This window comes from Macaca mulatta, chromosome 8 (assembly GCF_049350105.2).
Source record: "Macaca mulatta isolate MMU2019108-1 chromosome 8, T2T-MMU8v2.0, whole genome shotgun sequence".
In the NCBI taxonomy this organism is placed as follows: Eukaryota; Metazoa; Chordata; class Mammalia; order Primates; family Cercopithecidae; genus Macaca; species Macaca mulatta.
In genome coordinates this window covers 107482333-107495545 of record NC_133413.1, presented here as the reverse complement: position 1 = coordinate 107495545, position 13213 = coordinate 107482333, and the positions used below count along the sequence as shown (strand labels likewise).

General features: G+C 38.5%; 1 protein-coding gene across 12 annotated transcripts in view; it reads right to left on the bottom strand.

Moving 5' to 3' along the window:
• The window catches only part of CPQ (carboxypeptidase Q), a 492586-nt gene that overhangs the window by 47895 nt on the left and 431478 nt on the right, over nt 1–13213 (bottom strand). For 3 of the 12 annotated variants that reach the window (XM_077943887.1, XM_077943879.1, XM_015145726.3), the window contains one exon: nt 7865–8806. The exons of the other annotated variants lie outside the window; for them this stretch is intronic. In XM_077943887.1, coding sequence (XP_077800013.1) covers nt 8766–8806 — 41 coding nt within the window. In that variant the 3' untranslated portion in view covers nt 7865–8765. Of the gene's footprint in view, nt 1–7864; nt 8807–13213 lie in introns of those variants that run through there. 12 annotated transcript variants of the gene reach the window in all.

Below are 13213 nucleotides of genomic sequence, written 5' to 3'. Positions count from 1 at the left end.
CTATGTTACAAGTTTACTATGAAAACAGAGGAAGAGTACCAAACAGCCTTAGACCCTGAAGGGAGACATGACAACAAAAATAACAATAGTGATTGCTAACATTTCCTGAGTAATATGTGTTAGGAAGCTCTCTGTGCTAAGCCTTAAAAGATAAGTAGCAAAGGGAATAGCATATGAAATAAGGAACTGTGAAATAATTTGGTGTTTTTAAGGAACTTCTAGCAGGATGCTATGACCACAGTTAAGTCCACATGGAAAACCCATGAGAGACCAGGCTGGAGAGTTTGGCAAGTGTCAAATCATGTAGGCCTTTATATACCAATATGCCATGCTCAAGAGTTGGCCTTGAAATAATGGGAAGCTAGATTTTGGGAAAACAACTGGGAGCAATGCAGTAATAAGGAATTTTGAGTGCCTTAACTAAGGCAGCAGTACAATGAATAAAGGAGAGGCCACATTTAAAGGGTAGAAATGGCATTATCTTAAGGATTGACTGAATGAGGGAGAGTGAATGAGGAAAATAAGTCTAAGTCAATGCCAAGTTTTCAGGTTTAAGTGACTTGGACCATAATTTCTATTCCTAGAGATGGGTTGTGGTAAGGGTGAGATAGAAGTTTGGCTTTGGACATGTTGAATTTAAATACCTACAGGATATCCAAGTGGTAACATCGGCCACATGGCTTCCAAAATCTATAGATATAGATTTGAGAATCTATAGAGTTATCTTCCAGGAGCAGTGACCTGAATAAATAGAGTCCAAGGATGAGATCCTAGCATATACTAACAATTAAAGGACTGGCACAAGGAAGGGAAGCGTAAAAGGAATGAGGGTAGAGAAGCTAAGGACATACAGAGTTTCAAGATGTAGGTGGTGGTTAACTGTATCAATGCTTCAGAAAAATCAAACAAGAAAAGGACTAGAATGTGCCAGTTCAATTTGGCCAAAAGGAGGACCTTTGTGTCCTTGGGAAGGTAGTCCTGGTGGACAGTTCCAAGTGGAATTCAGGATGCACCGGAAGGAGGAATGAGTGAAAGGACAAAAAGCTTGGCTGCAAAGAAAAGAAAAAGCTGGAGGTTCATAAAGTTGGGTAAAGCTGTGTGTGTGTGTGTGTGTGTGTGTGTGTGTGTGTGTGTGTGTGTGTGTGTGTGTATAAATATATATAAATAATGGAGAAGACTTGAAATATTTATATTCTGATGGGAAAACTTTAGAGAAGAGAGAGAATTGAAGCAATAGGATATAAATAGGATATAAATAATTGCCGGTTTGAGGTGCTTGAGGGCATAGAGGGGGACCAAATTCTAAACATAGCCCTGGATAAGAAGAGGAACACATCCTACAGGATCAGAAAATGAAGAATGAAAATGGATGGAGAGTGGGCTGCTTTGCTGAGCAGGGAAGGACATGGGGGTAGGAGAATAACCTCAGTGGTGACAGGTGTGTGTGACTTTCTCAAGCAGCCCTGGGCTGTCTGGCATGGATGGGGCAATGAAGGTAGAGGAGTGAATTGATCTAAGACATCCAGACCTCAGAGGGAAAAACTCATACCATGAACTGTTTAGTGATTTCCTCAGCCTGAAATTTCATTATGAGTTTGAACAATTTGCAAACCTGCAAATCATCTGAGATTTTCCCAAAGCTATGCTGAATACTAATTCATCCAGATAGACAGTGTAACCTGCAAGGGAATTGGAGCCTTTAAACTCAATTCTCTCTTGACACTTGAGAAATGAATGGAGAATTGTGTGCCCAATTCTTAGCTGTTGGAGAATCAAGCACAAAAGCATTTTATAAGAGTTGTCAGAAAAGAGTTTTGTTCTTTCTCAGAACACTCATTCTGCAAAGAGAAAAAAAGAAAAGAAAAAATGTGCAAGGAGGTTTTCGCATCCCCTTGACAGGAGAAGGAGGAACTTATTTGCCCTTACGAATAAAGGGCATTCCCTACCTTTATTTGTAAAGACTCACACCTTATGGGAGTCCTACAATAAATACTAATTCAGTGAATTTAGGATACCACAAAACAGATTCTAGTATCTCCATTCTGATCCCAGTGATGTCAGAGACTCTAAATATTGACTGTGACAAAACTTTAGATTTAAAGTAGAAGGCAAATGAATAGCAGATTTCAAATCCTGATTGGTGGTTTAACCTCTCACAAGGCCTACTCCCTTTATAAAGAATACAGAAAGGAAGAGGGGCCATTGTCCTCCTTGTCTAGGTAATAAGCATCAACTGTGAGTGAATCTCCACTGTTATCTAGGCCACGTATGTGTCACAATGGGGTCTTTTCCCACACCTCTTTCTTTTTCCTATCCAACTTCTATTTTTGGTTTAGGGGGTACATGTGCAAGTTTGTTACATGGGCAAATTGTGTGTCATTGGAGTTTTGTGTACAGATTATTTTGTCATCCAGGTAATGAACGTATTTTCTTTATTTACTCTACCATTGAAGGGCATTTGGGTTAATTCCATGTTTTTGCTATTGTGAATAGTGCTGTGATGAAAATACATAAGCATGTGTCTTTATGGTAGAACAATTTACATTCCTCTGAGTATACATACAGCATTTGCTGGGTCAAATGGTGGGTCCTGTTTTAAGTTCTTTGAAAAATCTCCAAAATTACTTTCCACAGTGGTTGAACTAATTTACATTCCCACCAACAGTGTGTAAGTGTTCTTTTTCCTCTGCAACTTCGCCAGCATCTGTTATTTTTTGACATTTTGATAGTAGCCACTCTGACTGGTATGAGATGGTATTTCATTGTGGTTTTGATTTGCATTTCTCTGATGATTAATGATGTTGAGCATTTTTTCATATGTTTATTGGCTGCTTGTCTGTCTTCGTTTGAGAAGTGTCTGTTCATGTCTTTTGCCCACTTTTTAATGGGATTGTTTGTTTTTTGCTTGTTGAATTGCTTAAGTTCCTTATAGATTCTAGATATTAGACCTTTGTCAGATGCATAGTTTGCAAATATTCTCTCCCATTCTGTAGGTTGTCTATTTACTCTGTTGATAGTTTCTTTTGCTGTGCAGAAATTCTTTAATTAGGTCCCACTTGTCGATTTTTATTTTTGTTGCGATTGCTTTTGGAGTCTTTATCATGAAGTCTTTGCCAGGGCCAATGTCCAGAATGTTATTTCCAAGGTTTTCTTGTAGGATTTTTATAATTTTAGGTTTTACACTTAAGTCTTTAATCAATCTTGGGTTGATTTTTATGGATGGTGAAAGGAAGGAGTCCAGTTTCAATCTTCCACGTATGGCTAGTCAGTTATTCCAGCAGCATTTATTGAATTGGGAGTCCTTTCTCCATTGTTTTTTATTGTTGGCTTTGCCAAAGATCAGATGGTTGTAGGTGTGTGGCTTTATTTCTGGGTTCTCTGACCTGTGCCATTGGCCTATGTGTCTGTTTTTATACCAGTAACATGCCATTTTGGTTACTGTAGCCTTGTGGTATAAATTTCCCACACCTCTTGTGAAAGGATCCTTCTCTACTGGGTAGTTATGCAGAAGTACCTATTGGAAAAGGAATGCATCACCTCAAATCCTGAATCCATTCTATGTTCATATGAAAATTAACATTTTATAGCCTTTAAACCTTATGATTCTGAGGCTAACCACAGCTGACAATGGATTTTTGACAGATTTCAAAGGTAGTGGGTGTTAAAACTAAATGCTACACACAGTTATCTACTGGAGTTTTCATCCCATATATTTTCCCCTTAGCTATGAAGCAAGAAAAGCCTACTGGAACATTAGCTGCTCTTTACCATAATTTTAGCAGTCTACAATTTCAGTATTATGTGTCAAACAGATGCAATGCCTATGTACATATGCACATACATACAAACAGACAAATAACTAAATAGTAGGAATCATGTGTTTTGTCAGTTATTGGTACCAGAGGCATTCAGGATAACTGCAGTTTCCCTGGGGTGATAAGAATGAGGTTCAGATGAGCATGACATTTCCATCCTTTCTCTCTCTCTCTCTCTCATCCATCCATCCATCCAACCATGTTTGTATCTCTCACATCAGTACACTTTGGTAACCATTTCATTCTCTTTGGTCTTCCTTATAATTTGCCTACTGACCCACTGCTTCATGGGAGAAACTTTTCTTTACTCTTCCCATTTTTCCTAAATCCTAAATGTTCCCAATGTATAAGTTCCTAAATGCTAGGGACATGCATTTTGAGATCAGATCAACTGATCATAAATGGACAATGGCAAAACTAAAGATTAATTTAAAAACCAGCACCTACAAAGAGAACCTAAAATGTTCACCACGAAAAATCATACTGCCCTAAAACTGATTTTATGCTACAAAGGTATCTGATATAAAAAAGAAGCAGCCTCTGACATCTGGGAACTGGCCTGACATTTACAAGTAGGTATCAGTACTGTTAAAGAAACCATGCCATCTGGTCTCCTCATGAACAAATAACTAATCTCATGGAACACCAGCAACAGACAAGGTCACTCTGTGACTGTGCTGAAGTAAGTCAAAACTAGCCAGTTCATAATTTCAGTGAAGCCCAGAAAAAACAAAGTCACTGGCAAACCACAAAATACCAGACATCCCCTTTTCTGAGAAATATAAGTGATGACTGCATCTTTGCTAATTAAAGCTTTAGTCTCCTTCTGGTCTTCTCACCCTACAGACACAGTTTATTAAGATACACAGTCATAGGATTGTCCCCACTTCCCAATAGCGCCCAATCTAGAGCAAACTCCACTTTCTTGGACTCTTACCAAACCCTCCTCTACACCAAATCTCACTCCTCATCCAAGCCCTTTCTAACACCCTTTTACTGAGATGCATCATGGTCCCCACGACATGAGTTCTCCCCCACTGCAATAAATGATAAACCCAACTTGTTCAGCCATAGATGTGTTCTTGGTTTTAGACAAAGCAGAAGTTAAAGGGGCATGGACTCTTGCAGCATCCTGTCCTGACGTGAAGTTGCATCATAATGTTTGCAGAGGATGAGGTAGGTAAAACAATGAGAGCGGTTTCTCCAGTGGGGGTGGGTAAGAAAGCTTCCTTGCAAAAATGCTAATTCCAAAGAACCGCTTGAGAACTGTCCCCCACTCCGCTCCTGCTGCACTTCAATGAGGTCTTACACAGAGGCACTCACACACTGACTCATTATTGGGAAGAGTTTTGTGGTTTAACCTGATTTTTTTCCCATGCCATATCCCAGACTGGTTATTATTTTCAGCAAGTCAAATATGGTTGATCTCCTAGGTTTGGAGTGTGGGAAATACGGGGGTTTCCAAGGACACCAGTTAAAGAGTAGTTTAGAAACGTGACATGTAATCCGGTATCTCAATGTCTTTACAGAAATGAATTAGGATAGGATGAAGGTAAAGTAGAAAGTTACGGGGAAAGTCTCTGAGGAAGTAGTTTTACAAGCTATCATCTAAAATGGGGGGAAATTATAAAACATTAAAAAATGCTAGGTTTTCAATTGGTGTTTTGTTCTGGAAAACTTTTACTTACATAACTACACCATCATGTAGAAATTAGATTATTTTTACAAGTAGTGCCTCGACATTTGTCAGAGCATTGGAATTATGTGGGTAGGAAGCAAAGATGATTATCTCCACTCACACACTAGAAAACTGAGTCATATAAGTTGCACAATGCCAGAGCATCAGCATCAGGGCCCTGGAACTCACCCAGGTCTTCCTACTCCAGAGAACTCTCAGAATCCATCAAACATCCGTTCGTGTGAAGTGACCTCAGTGTTATCCTTTTGCTTCTGCAACTGTTAACATTAGTAAACCTGGGAAAACACTGCCTAGATAACATAATTCTTAGGTGGTTACAATAGGTAGTTTCTGTGTAAACAGATAAACAAGGACTCAGAGACCATCTTGCTCCTCAAAGGATGGTTCCCAGATGCCCTTCATGTTAGCCAGCAGGGGAACTTAAGAAAAACGAAGATTCTGAGTCTCACCCCACACTTACTACATTAGTATTTTGGGGTACTGGGCTCAGGAGTCTTTGCACTTGTAATAAGCTGTACAGGAGATTCTTAACCACATTGAGTACTACTGGTCCAGGGGTAAGTGTTTCCAAAAGGCCACTGAACATTAAAGAAAGGATCAGCACTCCCTACCCCATCCTAGGTTGAGTTCAATACACATAAAGGGTAAAAAGGAAAAAATGGTAAATTTTTCCTTTATCATTGGTAAGGGTAAAAGGGTAAATTTCCTTAAAAAGGAAAAAATGACAAATGTTTAAATTATGAGTTACCAAGCAAAATTTTCAGAAGGGGTCCTGTAAGTTTGTGTTGACTGCAAAATAAACATATCTCCAGCAGAAAGGGACCTCAAGAGTAAGTTTTTAAAAAAGATCCTCTTGTAACAAAGCTGCTGCTTTTAAGCCCATGGAGGGATTCCTGTTCTAATAGCAAATGAAGAAGAACTAGCAGACTATTCTGATGTTAGCAAAATCTGCAGCTGTAGCTCTGGTCTCGAAGGGGAGACTATGGACTACCCCCTGGATCATTAGAAATGCTTCTGGGCCTGTGCTTTTAGGAAAGATGCAAACACATTGTAAGGTAAATAGAGGCAATGCAGCTTTCTTAGTAACAATGGCTGCCTAGACATTTTAGAGATAGTAATATTATAATTTTCTTTTCTTTTTCTTTCTTTCTTTTTTTTTGAGATGGAGTTTTGCTCTTGTTGCCCAGGCTGGAGTGCAATGGCACGATCTAGGCTCACCACAACCTCCGCCTCCCACGTTCAAGTGATTCTCCTGCCTCAGCCTCCCAAGTAGCTGGCATTACAGGCATGTGCTACCACGCCTGGCTAATTTTGTATTTTTGGTAGAGACGGGGTTTCTCCATGTTGGTCAGGTTCGTCTCGAACTCGTGACCTCAGGTGATCCGCCCACCTCGGCCTTCCGAAGTGCTGGGATTACAGGTGTGAGCCACCGCACCCAGCCTATAATTGTCTTAAAAATAGAAGGGACACCTGTAAAAGTTATTTTGAGTATAGATTGAACTTCCTATTTTAGAGCTAAGCTACAGGCAATCTATTTCTTTTCTTACTGTATATGTGGTGGTTTTAACTGAGCTGTTCTTTTGAGCTACCTATGTTTAAAATTAATCAAGTTTGATGGAAAATAATGCAACACTCCAGTCTATGACCTTAAAGTAGCATTTCTTAAAAGCCAGGCTATAGGTTCTAAGTACAAAAATCTCCTAGAAACTAATAAAGAGAACATAGAGAGTGAGGGTCCTTTGGTAACAGAGCTTCTAAGAGAAACATTAGCCTCAGCTACTGTAGCATTTAAATGTCAATTATTCTCATTTTCACTGTTGAAACAGATACATTTTCATTCTTCAACAATTGTATAACCTTTGAAAACTCATGGTGAAATCACCCATGCTGGTTTTTAAAAAGCCATTTTAGGTTATGCAGTCTGTAATAAACTAAGCAATTTGTGTAAAATTTCTTTTTAGAAAAGTCTCATTTAGGACTTGAATGTAGTGTATAGAACCAAACAACATGAACTAAGTGAAGTCAATGAATCTTTTCCCAAATGGTCATCTTGAACACAGATGTTTAAAATGTGCTACAGATGTATACATCAAGGCACACAGCTATTCACAACATTAAAATTCCATTGATCAAAGATGAACATTTACATTTTTACCCACTACCAGCTTGGCAACTAGTTTGGTGAAACTTAACGATGCTTTCATGAAATTTACGACACTGCTTTCATCACTACCATTTCTATTTCACCATTAATATTTTCAGGGCAAACACAAAGGATGAAATATTCAAAACAAGTCCTTTCTTTTTTGACATCATACTATGAAGTAAAAGGGTGAAAAAGCCCATTCTCTTTCTTGTTTCTCTTTATTTTTAACTTCTCTTTGGATATAATAATTGAAAGTCAAATATCTTTTGATAAAAAAGCATTTCCAATATTATCATATAACATTGGATATCTACACTTCTCTATCATCAAAACAATATACCTAGAAATATTCCAATTTGATCAAGTACTCTAAATGTATCATTTCTTTTTAAACCAGATAACTGTAAATAGGCATTTTAAAACTAGGTACAGACTGATTATAAAATATTCCGTGTTAGCAATAACCTTTTAGTGAGATCTTTTCAAATTAATCTTTCAACATTCATATTGCGAAATCCCAGTTCTTGTCAGTTCTCAAATCTAATGACAGCCTTTTGCATTTGTGATGCTGAGGATTAGAACGAGGTAATGAATGCACAAACTTGGCTAATTTAGCTTACCTTCCGTCCACAAAATTAATGCAACTGGATTCCTAACAGAAAAGCTTTTTAAATTTAAAATTCTGTTTTGGGTTTCTTAATTTACTATTCAAGATGTAATGCTAATTACCATTATAACAAAAAATTCAAATACAGATAAGAGCCCACCACTCTGTGGTGGTGATGACTTGCTGTGGAAGAACTGCTCATTAGGCAGAGGGGAAAGCCCTTGACCCCCCAGGTCGGCACCTGGGAGAGGTATACTGGGCAAGGCTGCCTGCCTGAGCTGGGAGCCACAGGCTGTATTGATTCCCCTTCGGTTTTTCACAGTGCAAGGCCATTCCTTCTGTCCCGCATAATTTGTATCCATTATCATAGATATTAGATGTGGAAAGATTTGGCAGGTCACCTAATTCCCCAGCCTTTTGCACAGAATGCTCCTGTTGAATATTTATGAGGCGGTTGTTAGCAGGCACCTGTGGAAGCCAGCCTATTAGCCATCATGGTCATTTACCACCACTGGAGGGGCGAACAACATCAAAGGAACCTGAAAGCATAAGCACAAGTGGAAAAATAAAGAAAGAAGGAATGCCAGACACTTGACTAATTGTCAAATAATGAGGTTTATTAAAAACTTCCATTGAAACTGGATTCCTCTGTTTGGGGATCAGCTGAAAGGACTCTAAAGGGTACCTGGAGGTGGCTTTCTTTTCTTTTGTGTGTGAAAACCTCAAAATTGGCTCTTCCCATGGCAGAGATAGAGCACACTTCAAAAGCCAATCTGAAGGATTCTTGATTTAGGTACCATAAATTTAATTAAGATGAGACAGCACAGTACATACTTAATTAACATAAGATGACATTCTTGGTATTCCTCTGGGACAATGTGAGTTTTGAGATATTTTAAGCTAACTACAAAGCAGAAACTGAAGAGGAGATCTAGTATTATTTCATATATGGGATAATTTAGACACAAATCCAGATAAGTCAGCCCCCAAGTGGTTTTCTGTGTGTGAGGCTGGGTGCGTAGCTTTGGTGAATCAGGCTGCACTGACTGTAAAGCCTATATGAGCTAATAAGCTGGCACTCTTTGCTGTTTTCAACATCATCCTGAGAATGTAAAGACAACAGAGAAGGAAAACAGACTCTGCAATCAAACAGCAGATTTCAGATCTGCCCTGCACCTCATACCATTTAGGTAACCCCCTCAGCTGGTTTTAGCCCCAATTCTTATTCATAAAACAGAAACAGTAATATCCATTCATATGAATGTTAACAAGAGCAAATAAAATAGTGAATGTACTGTATTTGGCACGTTGTAGGTCTTCAATAAGTATTAGCTTCCTTTTCCCCTTTGAGCATTCTATAGTTCATTTAAATGTTCATTTCTAGAAGACATTATTTAAGCGTGCAGCAAAAATTTTATTACAGGTAAATTTGTGTGGCTCTAAATGCAATCAAATTTTCAAAATATTTCTAACTCATTGAACAGTGGAGGAGGCTTTTTAAGTGCCAAGCAATTAAAATTGCTCCCTTCACATATCCTTGAGTTTAACAGGAAACTGATGCAAAATTTAATGCTGGAGAAGAGACATGCTCAGGCATTTTGCTTTTCCCATTTGAAGGACACGGTAGCCTAGAATTTAACAGCTTCCTCTCTTCTGTAGAATTGTCAAAGCCTCCAAATATGCTACTTTTCAATAAACAGTAAAGAATTTGTAGGTCACTTCCTTTACGTATTAAGGATAATTAAGCATTACAACACATTTGATATTTAAGGATTAAGAAACACCACTAACCACCATGGATGAAACCACAATTGGCTTTAGCCTCAGTCTCAACTTCTGTTTCACCTAATTCTTCTTTCAGTCGTTAAACAACTCCTCTAGGTGGCTTCTATACTAGAATTTATTTAACTATTCATAGTATTCACAAGAGATGCTCACAATGTCCAAAGGCAGTATCTCTCTTTTAAATGAAAAAAATTAATGTTACTATGGTTATGTATACCCAATATTAAATATTTGGATGAAACTAGGAAAAATGGCCAATATTTTGGATATTGCCAAATATCTGAGGTGTTAAGATGAGCGAGGTGAAGTTCCTGGATAGATGACGTGTAGACTCAGCTTCCGTTTTCTAGGTACTAGATACTTCCTGGAGAATATGGCTTGCTTATGGGTCCGGAAGAGATCCAAAAGAAAGAGGGCAGAGCTCCAGAGAGGGTCCGGGGACTTGTTTTTGCTTTTGCTTTTGTTTTAGAGCCAGGGTTTCACTTTTTCACCCAGGCTGGAGTGCAGTGGCATGATCATGGCTCACTGTAGCCTTCACCTCCTGGGCTCAAGTAATCCTCCTCCCTCAGCCTCTCAAGTAGGTAGAACTATAAGAGTGCACCACTGCACCTCGCTAATTTTTAAATTTTATGTAGAGACAGGGTCTTGCTATGTTGCCCAGGCTGGTCTTGAACTCCTAGGCTCAGGCAGTCTTCCCACATCAGCCTCTCAAATTGCTGGTATTACAGGTGTGGGCCAGCACATCCGGCCCCAGTGCCTTTTATTATAACAATTACACATATCATATAAAGAAGGCTGACCCCAATCTTGACTGAAGAACATGAGGATATGAAATCAGAACTAAATAGTGTTTAGAAACAGAAAAAAAAAGATCCAGCAGAAGCCAAGAAATATACTATTAACAAAAGAATAAATAAAAAATAAAAGCAGCAACTTACAAGAAAGGTTTATAGATGGGTAACAGAAAGCCTTTATGCCCAATTCCTGGTGCAGTTCTTCTTTGGTGTATGTATACACACAGAGACACACACACACATGGACACAGACACACACAGACACAGTGTACACATGTCATAATAAAGGAAGGCAAAAGGGAACGACTAGCTCCTTTACAAGGCACATAAACACATTCTCAGGCAAAATTAAACTCCTTAGTTCTAGGGCAGTTAAAAAGCACACACTTTTAAATGTCCCCAAGGGCCTGTGAACCAAGGCATAGGGAGACACATGCCATTCTATGAATGGCAATGTATGTTCCTCTATAATTGTCAACAGATGTGGCATGCCAAAAGACGGGAAGCAACTTCCACTTAACACATGCTTTCTAGTGACTGACAGGATTGAAGTCTTACAAAAATGAAGATTTGATGAATGTGGCATTCTGCTTAATTATGCTAAACTGTTTAGTTCTAATTTTCATAAATAGATTCAACGGTTGAGAAATAGGACACTTTTTCCTGATTCCCTCAAGAAAAAGATAGGGGAGGGGTAGGAAGAAAATAAAAGAGAGAAGCAAAAGATCACGTTGCCATGGGATACATAAACTGTATAAATCAGATATTTACACATTTATATTAGAAAAAAATGAAATAAAACTGGTTCCAAGACTACGTGTTGAAAGTTAAGAAAATATGTTCCCTCACTTCCAAGATACTCTCATCAGTTTGTCTCGAGTATTTTAGTAGGTTGAAGTACCAATCTTTTGAACAACTTAAAACCCACATCTGAACTTTATTCGTGTTTATTCGATATAGGCAGTTTTGTGCTATTTCATCTCTTGCTCCTAAAAGTTTATGAGTAGACTGCTCCTTCATTCAAAATGTTCCTCGTTTACATAGTAAGCTGTTTTCACTTCTGGAAAAATGTGGGGTTTGGGTTCTAGAGTTTTAATGCTAAAAGAGACTTATATCATGGCAGTGTGAGAAAAATAAAATAAAAGAGGCTTACAGAGGTACTTGTCCCATTTCCAGGTCACAGAAAATGCATATCCTATGTGTATTTTGGGATACATACTATCTTAACATCACTGTTAGGGATGAGGCTCCTTGACGGTGAATAATATCCAGTCAGTCCATAGCAGACAAGCTAGAACGTGATGTTGCCTGTGAGAGTCAGTCCAAGCACTATTCTGTGTCTTGGCCGGGTGCTTTTATACCTTCACTCATATAATCTTCCACCGACTCTTACCAACCTATAATCAATTTACTTTGGCTGAATAGGAACTATAAAGAGACCTCAAAATCCCTAGAGGCATTCTTTGAAATAGAAGAGCTAGTAATGTTATTAATATTTGACATTTTTCTTCTTGGCATCATGCTCTGCAGTGTTGTACCATGTTACAGCAAAATGAATCAGGCTGCTTTCCTATATCAGGACACTGAACCAGTATAGTAGCAGGGAGGTTATAGTGTATGCTAGCAGCTCCATCACTCTTTTTTGTAACCACAAAGTAAGTATGCTAAGAACCCAATGGCTGGTGAGTGCCAATAGTACTTGTGCCTCTTTCGCAATGTTTCTTAGGATAGTCGAGTACATGCCCAGTCATCCTCTCTACTGCGTCCAAATACATGAGGACATGTTCATAGCAAAGCTTTTTCAATAATGCTTTAAATATAAAATTATCCAACCCCCCCTAAAAAACCACTTCCTTAATATCAACTGTACAGACTGTAACTGACATTCAAATACATTATCACTTATCAAATATATTCAATTCTCCCCATAGTCCTTTGAAATATTATTGCCTTCATTTTATAGATCAGGAAATTGAAGTTCCAAGAAGTTAAGTAACTTGTCAAAAGCACACTGCTGTAAAGTGATGAATTTTGTTCCTCTTTCATGACACTTGCTGCCTCTCCATCTCAAGTGTCAGATAAGTGGTTAGAACAATCCAAATGTTAAAGGATGTTTCTGGGCCTTTTGTGGTTGTTTTACCTCACTACCTTATTCTTGGATAACATACACGTTAGAGTAGCTGTAGAGAGTGTTCCTATAAATAACACTTACATAAATAAACAACTCTGCCTAGTATTCTCACTTGTATGGGTAAGGAAATACTGTGGGGTGGGAGTGGGAGGACAGAACACTTCAGGTATTCAATAATGCAGATTGCTGGGAGCTTGGTATGAAGTGATTCAACTCCTCATTTGCCTGTCAGTCTG